The sequence below is a fragment of the Chamaea fasciata genome, unplaced genomic scaffold, assembly GCF_029207755.1.
Source record: "Chamaea fasciata isolate MVZ Bird 193981 ecotype frontalis unplaced genomic scaffold, bChaFas1.0.hap1 SCAF_8, whole genome shotgun sequence".
Taxonomy (NCBI): domain Eukaryota; kingdom Metazoa; phylum Chordata; class Aves; order Passeriformes; family Sylviidae; genus Chamaea; species Chamaea fasciata.
In genome coordinates, this window is record NW_027094093.1 from 1541016 (window position 1) to 1559242 (window position 18227).

At 47.4% G+C, this 18227-nt stretch overlaps 2 protein-coding genes and 1 pseudogene across 7 annotated transcripts in view; all 3 read left to right on the top strand.

Annotated features, from left to right (window-relative positions):
• LOC136293079 (UDP-glucuronosyltransferase 1A1-like) overlaps positions 1-18227 on the top strand; it is a 76870-nt gene that overhangs the window by 22391 nt on the left and 36252 nt on the right. Inside the window, exon 1 of one of the 6 annotated variants that reach the window (XM_066189366.1) lies at positions 2184-3023. The exons of 4 other annotated variants lie outside the window; for them this stretch is intronic. In XM_066189366.1, the coding sequence (XP_066045463.1) occupies positions 2184-3023 (840 nt within the window). Of the gene's footprint in view, positions 1-2183; positions 3024-8557; positions 9426-18227 lie in introns of those variants that run through there. One more of the 6 variants, XM_066189362.1, reaches the window with a different exon arrangement.
• LOC136293039 (UDP-glucuronosyltransferase 1A1-like) lies at positions 12294-13434 on the top strand. The gene is made up of 2 exons (XM_066189301.1): positions 12294-13214; positions 13372-13434. The coding sequence occupies exons 1-2, from the start codon at positions 12294-12296 to the stop codon at positions 13432-13434; spliced, it is 984 nt and encodes a 327-aa protein (XP_066045398.1).
• Positions 14333-17741, top strand: LOC136293040 (UDP-glucuronosyltransferase 1A1-like; annotated as a pseudogene).

Consider the following 18227-nt stretch of genomic DNA (forward strand, 5'->3'; position numbering starts at 1 on the left):
TTTTAAGCTTTTCTGGGTATGGATATCTCCTGTAAATTTCCATTTTAGCTTCTGTGTGTCAACATTCCCGTGTTCATTTGGCAGCCTTGTCTGAGGTTATGGCCCGTCTTCTGTGCATCTCCTTTCTCTGAGCTGTTTAAAAATTCCCATTAAGTTAATCCATGTTGTAAACTACCAATATGGGATCAGTGTGGGTGATGGAGCTGCTGCTCCTTTTGGAGGGTAGGTTCTCATCAAAGTCCAGGATTTCCCACCAGGCTTGGGAAGGAGCACTGCATGGGAGAAAAAAAAAAGAAAACAACAAACTCTAGCAAGGATTTAAAGCCCAGAATGCCTTGGAGAAGGAAATTGTTTCCCATATTCACCTACTTATAAACTTTCATGAGACATTATCACCAGCATTAAACTGCCAGCAATTTATAACCTAGAAGGACCCGGACACAGGGTTGAGGTCATCAACTGATCCAACATTGGTCATGAACTGACCCCTCATGGGCTGTGAATGATTCATGACTTTATGAACTAGAGAGGTGTTGTTGGTCTTTGTTATCTGGGGTACAAGGGTGAGATGCTCTTTTGCAACTTCATTTTATACCTGATAGGATAAGGGGTAGGTGAAAGTTATATGGAGAGATGAAGAAAGATTTTCTGCTGGCTGCTTGTTGGGGGTTGGGCTTTTTCTTTCCTTTTCTTTCCTTGTTGCATGTGGAATTTTTCCCATTGAGTTGCTAAGAGGCACTGATGGTGGGGAGGGGAAACTATCGATCACTCACTCATCTGGGCTTTTGGAGGAGGATGGTGGAGCTGCTGCTTGGGGAAAGGAACTCACTGCTGCAGCAGCTCCGTCCTGTTTCTTGTGGAGTGGGGTGAGCCCCTGCTCCTGGGAGCAGCCACTGAACTGGGACCTGTTTATCCCCTGCCTCATTAAAAGAGGGGCCTGTCCCCGCACGGGGAGCAGGGTCACTGTTGTCCCGCCCCCTGCTGTTTCTTTGGCACTTCTCTGAGTATTTTTGCTACTCTGTAGCCTGCACCCCCTGCCTGCCGAGACCTCCTGCCTCTTCAGCCACAGCGCTGGAGTTCCTGATCCATGCCTTACCTCCCTTCCGATCGACAAAGCCGCCATCTCCGTGCGCTCCCCGAACCCGCCCCACACTGCCCCCTGCAGCTGCGGGGGGATCATCGCATCCGCCCCGCCCACCGGGAGCCACCAGCGCCCCTGCTGGCTGTACCTGGAACTGCAGCAAAGAGGAAAGTGCCCGCGGCCAAGTAGATTCCTGGTTCTGTTTGTTGTTGATGCTGTGGTGGTTGTTGTTTTGTTTGCCTTGGTATAGATACTACTAATGAACTGTTGTTCTTATCCGCACATCTTTGTCTGAGAGGCCCTCAATTTTCAAAATTATAATAATTCAGAGGGAAGGGGTTCGCATTCTCCATTCCAAGGGAGGCCCTGCCCTCCCTAGCAGACCCCTGTCTTTCCAAACTGAGACACTGCTTATCTTCCCAAAAATGCAGGTTTGCAATAAGGAAAAATAATTTTTCTCAGGGGTGCCAGCTGGTTTTGCCTACTGAAAAAAAAAGCAAAAGTCAAACCCCAGGTACAGTAACACACTGATTTCTCATATTAATCTTTACTGTAAGTAACTTGCATCAGTTTCATTACGGAAGAAAATGCTTTTAAAAAAAGATAAATTACCTCAGTCTATAACAACTCTGTCAGTCTTCAGTGGCAGCAATTGAAAAGAGTCCCTTCAGTGCTCTCTTGAAAGGCACAGTCCTCCCATGTGGGATCATCAGTGTTGCTGCCCATCCACTATGTGGGTACATTTTTTTCAGGGATTTTCTCTGCATTTAGTCTTCAAACCTTGAGTGTGGTGGGCTGGTGTCAAGAAGTGCTGCAAAGCTCGGGTCTTGCTGAGGGAAGAAGGTGGCATTGAGGTAATAATCTTAGCTTGGCATATGTGAAGGTGACACACCTTTATTGACTCATGCAAAGCCACCTTTGAAATCCAACCTACCCTGAATCTTTCCTAATCATTTATTGCTTTCTCTGACCTTGCTGCAAAGGTCTGATGACCTGAAATGGGAGGCGAGTCAAAAGGGCAGAGGTGCAGCACAGCTACAAAAGCTGGCAAAGCACCCCTGGTCTCTCTGGTGCTAGGGTTCCTCTCTGCACAGCCCACACCATGCTGGTAGCACTGCTTCTCCCCTTCCTGTGCCTCCTCAGCCCGGCTGCTGCTGGGAAGCTGCTAGTGATCCCCATGGAGGGCAGCCACTGGCTCAGCATGAAAAAAGTGCTGGTTGAGCTGAGCAAGAGAGGGCACGAAATCGTGGTCATCGCACCAGATAACAGAATCCTGATTGACTCCTCGGATGTCTATGAACTGAAAACCTACCCTGTGCCATTCATGAAGGACGACATGGAAGAACACATACGCTCCTTTAGTGCAAGAACTTTCAGCCAAGAGCCTTTCCTGGTGAGATTCTGGAAGCTTTTGGGAGACTACCGGAAGAGTGGAACCATGTTTCATGCTTTCTGCAAGGCCTTACTGGACAACCAAGAGCTGATGAAGTACATCAGAGACAGTCACTTTGATGCCCTATTCACGGATCCTGTGTCACCTTGTGGGCAGATCATTGCCCTGCGCTTCTCCATCCCCAGTGTTTTCTTCCTGCGGCTGGTTCCGTGTGCCCTGGATGTTCACGCGGCTCAAGGCCCAGACCCGCCATCCTACGTCCCACGCATGTACTCAGAATACACCGACCACATGACCTTCTCCGAGAGGGTGAAGAACTTCCTGATTGCCCTTTCCGAGTCCTTCATTTGCAATATTGTCTATTCTCCATTTGAAGAGTTGGCCTCAGAGTTCCTCCAAAAACCAATGACAATGACAGATATTTTAAGTCATGGATCCATCTGGCTGAGGAGAATCGACTTTGTCTTTGAGTATCCCATGCCTGTCATGCCGAACATGGTTTTCATTGGCGGCATCCACTGTGGAGAGAAGAAGAAGCCATTATCTCAGGTCAGTGGCTGGCTGGGAGAGGTTGTGGAAGTCACACACCTGCACAACCCAAGTGAGGTATTTGCTAGGGTTTTATCTTGTCTCTCTCTTGAAGGGAGACTATTTACTAGAGCCTGAAGTGATGGCACAAGGGCAATTGGTTTGGGCTGCCAGAGGAAATGATTAGAGGGGATATTGGGAAGAAATTCTTCCCTGTGAGGATAGCAAGGCATAGGTTGCCCAGAGAAGCTGTGGCTGCCCCACCCGTGGAAGTGTCCCAGGCCAGGCTGGATGGGGCTTGGAGCAACCTGGGACAGTGGAAGGTGTCCCTGCCCATGGCAGGAAGTGGAATGGGTTGAGCTTTAAGGTCCTTTTCAATCCAAACCATTCTGGGATTCTACTTAAAAATATATTTTATTTTAAGATTTCCTGTACAGTAAATCCACATAAAAACAAGGCCAGGAGCACAAGATGTGATTCCAACTTCTTTCTTTAGGTCTACCAAACCTAGGGATTCTTTTTGGTGAGAGCATCGCGTGCTATGCTGTGTTTAATTCCAACTGAAATCAGGCACAGAAATTCTCAGGCAGGAATTCATGCCAAATGGGCTGGTGAATTATATCAGCTTTTCCAATTATTCTTTGCATCACGTAGAAGGCAAGAAAATACTTCTTCAAGACCATTAGCTCCTTGTCTAGTCAGAAAAATACCTCACTGGGTCATGCGCAAGAGCATCATGTTCTCTGTTATGTACTAGCAGGTTTTGAGTCGAAGGCTCATATTTTGTGTTGGAGATTTTGGTCTAACAGCTTCCATGAAAACCAGCTGAAATCTCGGCTGCTATTTTAGGACACATCCAGTTTGGATAGGGAAATGTTGATGGGTGGTTGCTGGGGAATCTGTGGTCTAAAAAGCCCTTGATTAGCTTGGTGGTGCTCAGGATGTGCATTAGCTTCTTGCTGAGTGTGATGTGTATTCTTGCTTGTTTGTGCTGTCAGTGGAATAGTCTGATGTGAAGTCAGGGATTAAGTGGAAGAGGAGATAAAGGAGAAGGGAACTCTCCTCAGTGGTGATGGAACTGTCGTTAGTGTCATGCTGCTCTCTCAGCAATACATCATTCGGTTTCCTAAAATGGAATAAGTTTATCTTTGTGAACATTACTTAAAAATCAACAAACTCTCCTCTCTTATTCCCTGGAACTTTTTTTCACTTGCCAGCCTTCCAAACCCCTTAGAATGGATTCTTCCTGCCTAGCACCACTCTTCTCTTGAATTCACAGGCATTTGTGAACATGAATTAGAGAAGCTTCAAAAGAAAAGAGATTTGCTTTTCACACCTTCCCCAGAGCCAATCTTCCCTACCCTCGGGCTTTGCTTCACTCCTTGCACTTCCCTAGTGCCAGCATTGGGTTATTTGTTTCTGTTGCTCTGCTTTTTCACAAAAGTCTCTTTCAAATTGTTGCCAAGCCCCCCTTTTATCAGGGCAGTACTTTTTCCTGTCTCTTCTGTCCATCAGAGCTGCTTAACAGCTCCTCTGAGACAAAGCCAGACAGATCCTCTGGGAATGCAGCAGGACATCCTGACTGTAGGCAAAGCCATGGAGCAGCTCCAGCATGGAACCAAACTCTTCTCTGAGGGCAAGGCTACCTTTCTCTCTCTCTTTTTTATTTTTTTTTCTTCAGCAAGTAAAGATCATAGGCCAGCAGCAATATATATTTATTGCAGAAATACTGATTATTCACTCCCGATTTCTTCCTATCACTCCTGAAAGGAGAAAATTATGGAGACAGATAGGTCAGGATGAGAACAAAGAGTGGTGTGCATAACAGCATCAACCCAGTGGTTTTCCTTCACTGATGCAAACCCCTCTGCTTTTCCAGAGGATTAAATTCTTACCTGGTGGTGTTTCTGGCTCCATTGCTGAGCCATATGTAAATCCCAGAGCCTCTTCCTAAGGGTTTACCATAGATATCATGCTATATAGTGGCACACTTTTATAATTTTAAACATAAACTCACCAAGCATTTTAGAACAGCTGTAAAATGCTTCACAAAAAATAAGTAAAGAAAAAAAGCATTTTAATACCTGCTTTCAGCAGGTCTGGTTACTTCCACGTACCATCACTGATCTCAGGGTTTTATTTTGGCAAAGCCTGGTTTTATTTTCAATCTAGCATCAATCAGCACAGTCTGAGGCAGAAGGGAGCCTCACTCCACCAAGCCCAGTTCTGCCCAACCCAAATTCATTTATCACTTAAATGGTTCATCAATGGTTCAGTGGTTACCAGTGAACAGTTCTGCTGGAAAAGCCAATAAGCCAAAGGTTGTTAAGGGGGAATGTGGAAATCTGGCAAGGAGCTGTGGCTGTATTTAAAAGCTGCTAGGTCGGGGCAGATTAGCAGAATTTAGATCTCTGGGAACATGGCTCCTGTGGGTAAATACATCTCAGCTGCAGCAGGGATTCTGCTTTTCCTGTCCCTGCTGTGCTCAGCCGGTGGTGGGAAGCTGCTGGTGGTGCCCATGGACAAGAGTCACTGGGCACTGGTGACCCTCAGCCAGAACGGCCACCAAATTGTCACTGTGGCACCAGAAGCAAACTTGAGCATGGAGGCATCTGCATATTACACCCTCGAAAGGTATCCGGTGCCGTTGTGTAGGGAGGGATGAGCTGAGAGCAAGTGTGTGCTCCCTTGGGAATGATCTTTTTGAAAGAAAATGTTTTCGTCAAAGAATTACTGCTCTCTTTGAAAAAGTCTGGCTCATCTCCAAACTCTACACCTCCTCCTGCACAAGAAGAATCTGATGCAGTATCTCCAAAGCAGTAAATTCAACGCTGTTCTCACAGATCCTCTTGTACCATGTGGACAAATCCTGGCTCTGCATCTCTCGGTTCCGCCTGTTTTCTCCCTCTGGGGACTTCCCTGCAGTTTGGATTTGCAGGTTGCTCAGTGCCTAAACCTGCCTCCCTACATCCCAAGAACATTTACGGACAGCTCAGACCACATGGCATTTATCCAGCATGTGGAAAACTCAGTTCTCAGCTTCAGAGATTCCTTTCTTTGCCATTTTGCCAATTTCCCATTTAAACTTCTGGCCTCAGATGTTCTTCACACACAGGTAACAGTGGAGGAGCTCTTAAGCCATGGATCCATTTGGCTTGAAAGAACAGATTTTGGGTTTGAACATCCCATGCTAGTGATGCCCAACATAGTTTTTATTGAAGGTATGAACTGTGGAAAGGAAAAGCCATTATCTCAGGTCAGTGACTGCCACAGTAAAATAGATGACTGTTCAATGCTGTTTGTAAATGCTTTGTGTGTCTCTAACTATGTTCATGCATTGGTTTTACTGTCACAATTGATTTTTAAAAACGGGGAATCTTTTTGGTTAATGGACCCACCCTTTCATAATTTAGAAATGAAGCATCATAATGCACCGAGTGGTAGATAATGTTCAGGTTGCTCTGGCAGCATCTGCATGTGCAAGAGCTTCATGCTGCCTTCCCAAAGTTTCCCTACAAAGGATGCGCCTAAAGCCGCAGTAGTTTGATAAATGTCCTTAAAAATATTCTGGGCTATCAACCTTGACACTAAATGATTCTATTGTCAAAATTACTTTTGTGCAATAATTTTCATGATTAGGGCTTGTCTTCAAATCCTGTCTGTGCATTAATATTGTTTGCTTTCATGGCCCAAGAGCAAACTCTTCCCAGACTGATCTAGAATGGTATTTCTGAGTTGCTAATTCAGTTTTAAATACAGCTGGCAACAACCATGGCTGTGTCTTTCCTCATTCCAGCCCCTACTTCATCTTTCCAAAAAAAGGCCTTGCAGGGTAATTAACTTTGATGGCAAATTTTCCACTTTCCTCGCAGCGTCATGATATAAAACTGGTGAAGAATGCAGACCATTTCCCATGTGAAGTTTTAATATTTCTTCTAATCTTTTCAAACAGAAAACGATACAGAATTTTCTGGCAAAAGAAGGCAGGAGAGGATGAATTATCTTACACTAGAAATTCTTTTTTTGAAAATTATGATCTGTTAATTAGCTCTTTTAAGCAGACCACTTGTTGAAGGATCTCTCATTTACTTAAGTCACAGAATGTCTTCTAGGAGGGTCTGTTCCATGATCTTCCCTGCTGCAGTGCTGGTGCATCCCTCGCCCTGGCCAGCCCTGGCACCATAGCAAGCAAGGTACAATCCAGTGATAGATACCACCTTCTTGATCCTGTGGGTCTTGGTTTGACCTCAGGCAATTGTTGGCAATGGTAGGAGAAAGAAAGAGGGACTCTGTGGAGGGTTCAACCAACTGGGTTTATTGTTCCCACAGGGGAGACAGGTGAAGCCCAGGGTGTCTGCCTGAGCAGAGCCAGGGACATCCGAGAACAGCAACTTTTATTTGGGGGTGGAACCAGGGGATGGGTTCAGTCAAGGTCCAATCAGGAGAAACAGGGGAGTGGCTCTGAACATAATAGACAGTCACAGCAACAAACCACAGGAAGGTAGGAGGGGGGAGCTGGGATCCTGTCCAATCACTCGAGGCTCTCCCTGGAACTTTCCAGACACAGGGAGGAGCCCCGAAGTGACAGACAGGACCTGGGAGTTACATAACCTCTGATTGACAGGTAATTGTAACCGGGAAGAAACCAAGGGAAGTGAACCAAGGGTGTACACAGAATAAAACATTACAGAGAACAGCATGTGAATGAAACAGGAGTACCTCAAGTGAAACCAAAAACACACCACCACACTTTCCAGGCACAGAAGTGAGGCTGACAGGTTGGTAGTTCCCAGGGGATTCCTTTCTGTCATTTTTAAAGGTCGGTGCAATGTTTCCCTTTTCCCAGTCACTGTGACTTCACCTGACTGCCAGGACTTTTCAAATAGCATAGATAGTGCCTTGGCAAATCAATCCACCCATTCCCTCAGGACTCTGGGATGCATCTCATGGGGTGCCATATTTGGGTCATCAGGTACCCTTGTGTTTGGGTTCCTCAAGTGGTCACCAATGTGATCTTCTCTTACACTGGGTGGAATTTTGCTCACACAGCTCCATCTTGCCATCCATCCACAAGAGAGGTGTGGGAAGAGAGGTTGCCAGTAAAGGCTGAGACAAGAAAAGTTCTTGAGTCCCCCCGCCTTCCCCTTGTCCATTGTTACCAGTTCCCTAGTCTGGCTTACTGGGGGGGAACACTAACTTTGACCTTCCGGTTGTGGCTGACAGACCTATAGTGACCCTTCTTCTTGTTATTTTCACCCCTGGCCAAGTTCAGCTCCAGCTGCACTTTGGACTTCCTGACCTCTTCTCTACATAACCAGGCAGTGTTCCTCCAAACCTGGTGTTCCTCCAATACAGAGAGGGAGGTGTTTCCTAGAGTAGCTCCTTCCCTGATTTGTGTCTGCCAAATAGGATGAACATTAACAGCTTTTCTGTCATGTTTCCATGTCCATGTTTAATCATTTACCAAATGCAAAGAAGTCTAAAGATCATTCATAAAAAACAGAGACCACATTTAAAATCACTGAGCTGGCAATCTCCTTCTGTGGTGGCACTGACCTGATCCCTGCAGGAATGGCCCCGGGGCTCAGTGCTTCTCCACCAGTTGTGCTTCTGCTCCTGTCCCTGCTGGGTCTGGCTGCTGCTGGGAAGCTCCTGGTGGTGCCGGCGGATGGAAGCCACTGGCTCAGCATGCATGAAGTAGTGGACATCCTGGGGCAGAGGGGACATGAGGTGGTCGTGGTGGCACCTGAAGTCACTATGCACATCAAGCCATCAAAGAACTTTGTGATGAAAGTGTACTCAGTCCCCTACACGCAGGAAGATTTGAAGAAAGAATTCCAGGCATTTTTTCATTTTTCATTTGAACAAGGATCTTTTTTTGAAAGATTTGTTAAAGCGTACCAAGGAATTAAAAGGATCACTAACTTTGGGGTCTCCGGCTGTGGACATCTCCTGCAAAACAAAGAGCTCATCAGGTACCTTGAGGAGAGCAAGTTTGATGCCGTCCTTACAGACCCTGTCCTACTCTGTGGGGCGATCCTGGCGAAGCACTTTTCACTTCCTGCCGTGTATTTCCTACGAGGAATCCCATGTGGGTTAGATTATGATGCCACTCAATGTCCCAGGCCTCCTTCCTATGTCCCCAGGGGCTTTACACAACTTACAGACAGCATGAGCTTTCTCCAGCGGGTGAAGAACCTACTTCATGACATCCCGGATATTTTCCTCTGTGATTTTGCCTTTGAACCCTACTCAAAACTGGCTTCTGAGTTCCTCCAGCAGGATGTGACTGTGCAGGATCTCTTACGCCAGGCTTCAGTTTGGCTCCTGAGGTCAGAATTTGTTTTAGAGTATCCAAGGCCTTTGATGCCCAACATCATTCCAATTGGAGGAGTAAACTGTGCTCACAAGGAGCTGCCTCAGGTGGGTCTGCTTTTAATACATGCCTTTATTGGTTTCTGTGTAAACGAGGGGGAAATATTTTTATGCAATAGGCATTGAATTCCCATTTCTGGTGAATGAGGTGAATCCTCAGTAAAGGATTTGTTTTTCTCTCCTTCTTCCTGACTTTCCACTTCCTGTGTAGACAGCTGTTCCTTCTGGCTTTTAAAGGGTGCTCAGTTGAAAGGAATCACCGGGGTTTTCTGGTGAAGGTCTGTGATGGGAGGTTTATTCCACGAGCAAAGTGTCCAGCTACTGCCTTGAGCAGGTCTGATTTGCAACATCCAAAACATCTTGACTGGCACAGAGGGTTTGGGTTTGGGTGCAACCTTGATGATGATGCCAAACTTTGGGTTTCCTTGGATGCTGGTAAGAGCCCTATGCAGTGCTCCTCCTGGAGAGCCTCCTCTGCTGCTCCAGGGGAGAGCCTGGCGAGTTGGGTGAGTTCTTTTGGTGCCCTGGCTTTCTCTTCAGTCCTGTTCATTAGGATTGGTATGCTGCAGGCTGGGATCGTGAAGTTCAATATGTGGCAATTCCACCCATCCCCAGGTGTGGAGGTGCCTGTGACATCTGAAAGACATCCCCATGTACACTGGGATTGGTCACGTGAGCATTCACACGACTCCACCACAGCTGGACACCACTGGTGCTTCATCAGTGACAAAAAGAAAGCCAGAATTAGGCCCTGGCTTGTTCTGTGGAAAGTCTTCCCCAAAGACTGGACTTTGACACTGGTTAGAGGCTAGGCACCCACAAAAAGCCATTTACTTGTTCTTTTCTGCTATAGTTGAGCAGAGGAGGGGGAAAGGAAAGAGAAAAGGGACTCATGAGTTGAGGTAAGGATTGGGAAGAAACACTTAAAGGGCAAAACACACTGAAAACTTAAAAGGTATAAAGAAAAATTTATTGAAAGAATTAAAAGAGGATAATGAGAGCTAATATAAACCTTTAGAATACCCTGCACCCCTCATCCTTCTTTCCTTCCCACCAACAGTGAAGGGAGATAAAACGTGGGGTTTTTAGTCAGTTTTTCACTTCTAAAAATCTTTCTTCAGTTTGCTTAGGGAGAGGAGTCTCTTCTGCTGGTGCCATGGGGTCTTTTTCATGGGAGACTTCTCTGTGAACTTTTCTAACGTGGTTCTAATTTTCACGAGTAGCAGTCAAGCCTTACCTGCTGCCACATAAGTCCCTCCCATGGCCAAAGCGGTCTTCCTACAAGTGTTTGAGTGGGTCATTTTCGTTCATGGGGTGTAGTCTTTTGAGGATGAGCTGTTCTAGTTTGGAAGTAAGGGTCTTCTTTTTCTATCTCTGTAAGCAAGGAACTCTCTCTGTTCAAGTTTCTCACCAGATCACAGCTTTTTAGCATCCACACATTCCAGCATGAGCACGCTTTCTCACAGGCTGCTGGTGAAATCTGCATCCCCCCATGCACTTCATGAATTACAGGGAAATAGTTTGTTGCATTGTAGTACTCAGCACAGCTTGCAGAAGAATCTCAGCTCCAAGGCCCAGAGCACTTCCTCCTCCCTGTCCCTCTTTTTCACCGACCTTAGTGTCACCATATTGTTCTCACGTGTCCTCACTTTTCCCTCTTCTCTGACTCGAGAGAGAATTGGTGTCCATATGTCCATTTGTTCTCAAGTTCTATGAATTGAAAAGTTTTTACTGAGTCCTGCAGTGATGAAAGCTTGATCTTGTCTGGGCCCCTCACTGGGGAACTGCTCACCATACCCCTCACTGCTGGTAACATGCTCCCCGTCGGCACTGCACAAGCCACACTGGCTGCCGGCTTCACTCAGCGCCTCTTCTCATGTGGGGTGCCAAAAAGGAAAAGCCACTGCTGCCACTCCTGTCTTGTCTGCCCACAGCGCAGCTAGTTAAAAGTGGCCAGGGAAGCACAGTTTGCTGCAGATGGTGCTGAGATAGCCCTGGCCACATGAGTGCTCCCAGCCCTGGACCTGACTGCATGGTCTCAGCCATGTGGTCACTCACCTCACCAGGATGGACCCAGCCCATGGCATGGCCCCAGTCAGGCCAGGAAGGGGCCCAGCGGCCCCCTCACCACCACTTCTAAGAGAAGAAGAGGAATTCCACGCGTTTTCTCATTCTTAAGTATGTCACACAGAGCATTACTAACTTGTCTAATTGGGCCAGCCAATATGTCAACTGTCAGAGCCTTCAGGAATTGGCTCTGCTGAACAGAGTAGAGGCTTCAATGAGCTTCTCCCTCAGAAGCAGCCTCTGTGGCTTCCTCTGTCCCCACTAAAAGCCAGGTTGTGTTAAACTGAAAGAAGTGATCATAAAACTCTTCTCAGAAAACTGGTATCATCCATCCACATCTTCTGTCTTCTCAGGCTGGAAGCCATCTTAAAGAGCTGTTCCACAGCTGCTGTGTGGTCTGGGTCTCCCAGAGATGAGTTTTCCAAGGGAGAGGGGACAGACCTTGCCTGGGGGAAAGGAGAAACCTCTGCTGGGCTGAATGGTGATGTCCATGTGACACATCTCCTACATGTGACACATCTTCTGAGCCTGCAGAAGGTTCAGCCAGAGGGAAGGAATCCAAAGTGCCATCCCAGAGCCACACCTGCCTCATTCCTGGGGCACTCTTTACTGTTCTTCTGATAGAGATAGATGGGAATTATCTGGTGATTCTATGGACTTGGCAGAAGTTCCATGCTTGTTCTGCAGCCTTTATCATATCAGAGATTACACATTCACGGCCCAGCACATAAAATAAGGATCCACAGTTGGGCTGGGGTAGAGACTTCTTACAAGAGCGGAGCCAGTGCCGGTGCTCCTGTGCTGCTGTGGGTTTCCTTCCCTGGAGACACTGACCTGATCCCTGCAGGAATGGCCCCGGGGCTCAGTGCTTCTCCACCAGTTGTGCTTCTGCTCCTGTCCCTGCTGGGTCTGGCTGCTGCTGGGAAGCTCCTGGTGGTGCCAGTGGATGGCAGCCACTGGCTCAGCATGCGTGAGGTGCTGGACATGCTCCAGCAGAAGGGACACGAGGTGGTCGTGGTGACACCTGAAGTCTCCTTGCACATCAAACCATCTAAGAACTTTGTGATGAAAATGTACCCAGTGCCTTTCACACAGGAAGAGATGGATGAAGTTTTCAAAGGGTCGATAAAGGATTTATTTGAAGAGGGGCCTTTTCTGGAAAGAGTTTTTAGACAGTATCAACAGGCAAAGAAGACCTCTGCTCTGTTCCTGGCCACCTGCACACACTTAATCCACAACAAGGAGCTCATGAAGTACCTTGAGGAGAGCAAATTTGATGCTGTCTTTACAGATCCTTTTCTCCCCTGTGGACAGATAGTGGCGGAGCACCTTTCCCTGCCTTCCATATACTTCCTGCAGCAAATGCCATGTGGTTTGGAATATCAAGCCACCCAGTGCCCCAGTCCCCCTTCCTATGTCCCCAGAGCATTTACAGACCTTACAGACCACATGACCTTTCTGCAGCGAGTGAAGAATATGATCTATCACATCCCAAATTTTTTCCTCTGTGATATTGTCTACCAACCTTATGCAGAACTGGCTTCAGAATTCCTCAAGCGGGAGGTGACCGTGCCGGATCTCCTGCGCCAGGCTTCCATTTGGCTCATGAAGCTGGACTTTGTCTTGCAGTTCCCAAAACCCTTGATGCCCAACATGGTTTTGATTAGTGGAGTAAATTGTGCTTACAAGAGGCTAAATCAGGTGGGTCATGCTCTGGTTTCTCTTGTTGTTCTTGCAGGCTTTGGAAATCTCAGGGAAGCTGAAACACAGGTTTGGTCAGGAAGGTGGATTTGCAACTGCTCATGCTTTGAAGAGAGGTGCTGGTTGTGATATCTGTGAAGGATTATCAGAGCAGAAAAGTGGAGAAAGTGTTGTATTTGGAATTAGCTCTGGGAGACTCCCCTTTGGTCCTGTGCCTCTGCTCCAGGCCATCTTTGGATTGCAGTGGGCTCCTCAGAGCCTCTTCCAAGCCTCAAGGCTGTTGGTGTGATGCCAGACACAGTTTGAATTGAGGACATGTTCATTTATCCTCTGGACCAATCTGGCTGATTTGCTCTACAATTGTGTCCTCTTTTTTTCCTTTCATGAAGGATTTGCAATGCTTTGAATTGTCATTGGCTCATCAAACGTTGTCATGGAAGGACATTTGCGGTCTCTCTGACAACCTCCTGTGAATACATGTCCAGTTAGGTCAGGATGTTCCTTTCCCTGTCTTGTCCAGTTTGGAATGTCCATATAATCTCTAATTTTTGGTGACCTTGTGTACGTTGGTACTGTCTTAGTGTTGAATGTGTCTGTGGGGCTGGCAAAGGCTTGCAGTCAGGTGTAATCCCTAATTAGGAAATTGCTGTAGTTGCCTCTGGTGTTTACTGAGAAATGCACCTCAGGCTTCTGTCCCTGTTGCCTCACTACATCTTTCCTTGCCGGTGAATTTTTCTGCTTCTTCACCCGGGTATTTCCAAAGCTGGAATCTGGAGGAACGTGGCAGCTTGGGGGCTCTCGGGTTGAGAAGCAACCTCTCTGTTTTTAGGCAGATCTCAGAAAATCTTGGTTTGGTGCTGGCTGTGTGAGGTGTAACAGCCAATTTCAGAGATCTCGAGGGGCTACAGTGGCTTGGCAGGTGGTCCTAAAAGTTTACAAATTGCCAGAGGTTTTGTTATAAAGCATGAGGCTGATTTGGTGGATTGCTCACATTTATCAACTGAACTCTGCTCTGGTTATGCAGCCTTTTATCACACCCATGATTATGAATTTACTACACAGCAAATAAAGCAAGGGTACAAAGTTGGGCTGGGGCACAGATTGCTTAAAGGCGGGGAGCACGTGCCGGTGCTCCCATGCTGCTGTGGGTTTCCTTCCCTGGAGACACTGACCTGATCCCTGCAGGAATGGCCTCGGGGCTCAGTGCTTCTCCACCAGTTGTGCTTCTGCTCCTGTCCCTGCTGGGTCTGACTGCTGCTGGGAAGCTCCTGGTGGTGCCAATGGATGGCAGCCACTGGCTCAGCATGCGGGAAGTGCTGGACATCCTGAGGCAGAAGGGACACGAGGTGGTTATGGTGGCACCTGAAGTTTCCTTGCACATCAAGTCAACAACGAACTTTGTGATGAAAATGTACTCAGTCCCCTACACGCAGGAAGAAATGGAGAAAGATTGCAAGGCATTCTTTCAGGTTTCATTTGAAGAGGGATCTTTTCTGGAAAGATTGCTGAAAGTTTATAGAGGTATTAAAAGAATCACTGACTTGGAGGTCTCCAGCTGTGAACAACTCTTGCAAAACAAGGAGCTCATCAGGTACCTTGAGGAGAGCAAGTTTGATGCCGTCCTTACCGATCCTTTCATACCTTGTGGGGCAATACTGGCAGAGCATCTTTCACTGCCTTCTGTGTATTTCCTATGAGGAGTCCCATCTGGGTTGGATTTTGAAGCCACTCAGTGTCCCAATCTTCCTTCCTATGTGCCCAGGGCATTTACAGACCTTACAGACCGCATGAGCTTTCTCCAGCGGGTGAAGAATCTGCTCTTTGACATCCCAAACGTTTTCCTCTGTGATATTGCCTTTCAACCTTATTCAAAACTGGCTTCTGAGTTCCTGCAGCAGGATGTGACTGTGCTGGATCTTTTACGCAAGAGCTCTGTTTGGCTCATGAGGTTAGATTTTGTGCTGGACTATCCAAGCCCTTTGATGCCCAACATCATTCCAATTGGAGGAGTAAATTGTTCTCACAAGGAACTTCCTCAGGTATGTCTGTTGTTAATTCATGCTCTGATAGATGTCTGTGTTCAGGAGGGTGCAATTCTGTATTGTGATAGAAATCAAATTCCCATTTCTGATGTGTTAGGTGAATCTTCATGAAAGGAACTGTTTTCTTCTCATTTTCTTGCTGACTTTATACATCCTGTGTAGGCAGCTGTTCCTTCAGGCTTTTAAAGGGTTCTCAGTTGAAGGGAATCACCAGGGTCTTCTGACGAAGGTCTTTGATGGGACATTGATTCCACCAGCAAAGGAATTATCAGAATTTGTGGACAGTAAGACAAAGTCTTGGGTTCCTTTAATGAACAGCTCCAATAGGATGTCCCAGCGAACATTAAAAACTCTTTCCTGGCTCCAAAGCCCAGCCCTAATACCTGTAGCAGGTCTGATTTGACACATCCAGCACAGCATGACTGGCACTGAGGAAATAGCAGCAGCCTTGTGCATGATACCTGCTGCTACATTGTGCCGTGTGCTTGGGTTCCCTGGGGTCCTGACACCATTCCCGGGCACAGTTCCTCCTGGAGAGCCTCCTCTGCTGCTCCAGCGGTGAGCCTGGGAAGTGGGGTGAGTTCTTTTGGTGCCCTGGCTTTGTCTTCTTTCATATTCCTTAGGATTGGTGTGCTGTAGGAGGGGATCACAAAGCCCCTGTGGCAATTCCACCCATCCCCAACTATGGAGGTGGCTGTGACACCTTACAGACATCCCTGTGTACGATGGGATTGGCCACGTGAGCATTCACACAACTCCACCAAAGCTGGGCATCGTTGGTGCTTTGTCAGTGACCAAAATGAAGCCAGAATTAGGCCCTGAATTGTTCTGTGGAAAGTGCCCCTGAAAAGTGCTCATAAATGTCTGCTCAAACCTCCCAGCTCACAAAGCCACCCCTTGCATGCCTTGGGGCAGGTCTGGGGCACTGGAAGTGCTGCTTGATGTGGGTCACATGTGCTGCAGAAACCTGGCATCATCCTTCCATCTTCTCTGTCTTCTCGGTCTAGAAACCATTTTAAAGAGCTGTCTCAGAGCTGCCGTGGGGTCCGGGTCTCCTAGAGATGACTTTTCCAAGAGACAGGGAGAGGGGACAGACCTTGCCTGGGGGAAAAGAGAAGCCTCTGCTGGTCCAAAGGCTGATGTTGCATGTGACACATCTCCTACATGTGACACATCTGAGCATGCAGATGGTCCATCCAGAGGGAAGGAATCCAAAGTGCAGTCCCAGAGCCACGCCTGCATCCTTCCTGGGATACTCTTTACTGTTCTTCTGATAGAGATAGATGGGAGTTATCTGGTGACTCTATGGACTTGGCAGGAGTTCCATGCTTGTTCTGCAGACTTTTATCATGTCAGAGATTACACATTCATGGCCCAGCACATAAAATAAGGATCCATTGCTGGGCTGGGGCACAGATTTCTTGAGAGAGTGGAGTGGGTGCCGGTGCTCCTGTGCTGCTGTGGGTTTCCTTTCCTGGAGACACTGACCTGATCCCTGCAGGAATGGCCCCGGGGCTCAGTGCTTCTCCACCAGTTGTGCTTCTGCTCCTGTCCCTGCTGGGTCTGGCTGCTGCTGGGAAGCTCCTGGTGGTGCCAATGGATGGCAGCCACTGGCTCAGCATGCGGGAACTGCTGGACACCCTGAGGCAGAGGGGACACGAGGTGATCGTGGTGGCACCTGAAGTTTCCTTGCACATCAAGCCAACAATGAACTTTGTGATGAAAATGTACTCAGTCCCCTACACACAGGAAGAAATGGAGAAGGATTGTAAGGCATTCTTTCAGGTTTCATTTCAGGAGGGATCTTTTGTAGAAAGATTTCTTAAGACATATGAAGGCATGAAAAGAATCAGTGAATATTGGGTCTCCAGCTGTGAACAGCTCTTGCAAAACAAAGAGCTCATCAGGTACCTTGAGGAGAGCAAGTTTGATGCCGTCCTTACCGACCCTTTCATACCTTGTGGGGCGATACTGGCTGAGCATCTTTCACTTCCTTCCATATATTTCTTACGAGGAATACCATGTGGGTTGGATTTTGAAGCCACTCAGTGTCCCAATCCTCCTTCGTACATCCCCAGGACATTTACAGGCAATACAGACCGCATGAGCTTTCTCCAGCGGGTGAAGAATCTGCTCTTTGACATCCCAAATGTTTTCCTCTGTGATATTGCCTTTCAACCTTATTCAAAACTGGCATCGGAGTTCCTGCAGCGGGAGGTGACTGTGCTGGAACTCTTACGCAAGAGCTCTGTTTGGCTCATGAGGTTAGATTTTGTGCTGGACTATCCAAGGCCTTTGATGCCCAACATCATTCCAATTGGAGGAGTAAACTGTGCTCACAAGAAGCTGTCTCAGGTGGGTCACACTGTTTTTAATTCTTGCTCTGATGGGTGTCTGTGTCAGCATCCAGGAGGGTGGAATTCTGTGTTGTGATAGGGATCAAGTTCCTGTTTTAGGTGACTGAGTTGAGTCCTCATGAAAGGAACTGTTTTCTTCTCACTTTATTGCTGACTTTATACATCCTGTGTAGGCAGCTGTTCCTTCAGGCTTTTAAAGGGTTCTCAGTTGAAGGGAATCGCCAGGGTCTTCTGACGAAGGTCTGTGATGGGACATTGATTCCACCAGCAAAGGAATTATCAGAATTTGTGGACAGTAAAACAAAGTCTTGGGTTCCTTTAATGACCATCTCCAATGGGAGTTCTGAGATGTCCCAGAGAATATTAAGAACTCTTTCCTGGCTCCAAAGCCCAGCTCGGATGCCTGTAGCAGGTCTGATTTGACACATCCAGCACAGCATGACTGGCACTGAGGAAATAGCAGCAGCCTTGTGCATGATACCTGCTGCTACATTGTGCCGTGTGCTTGGGTTCCCTGGGGTCCTGACACCATTCCCGGGCACAGTTCCTCCTGGAGAGCCTCCTCTGCTGCTCCAGCGGTGAGCCTGGGAAGTGGGGTGAGTTCTTTTGGTGCCCTGGCTTTGTCTTCTTTCATATTCCTTAGGATTGGTGTGCTGTAGGAGGGGATCACAAAGCCCCTGTGG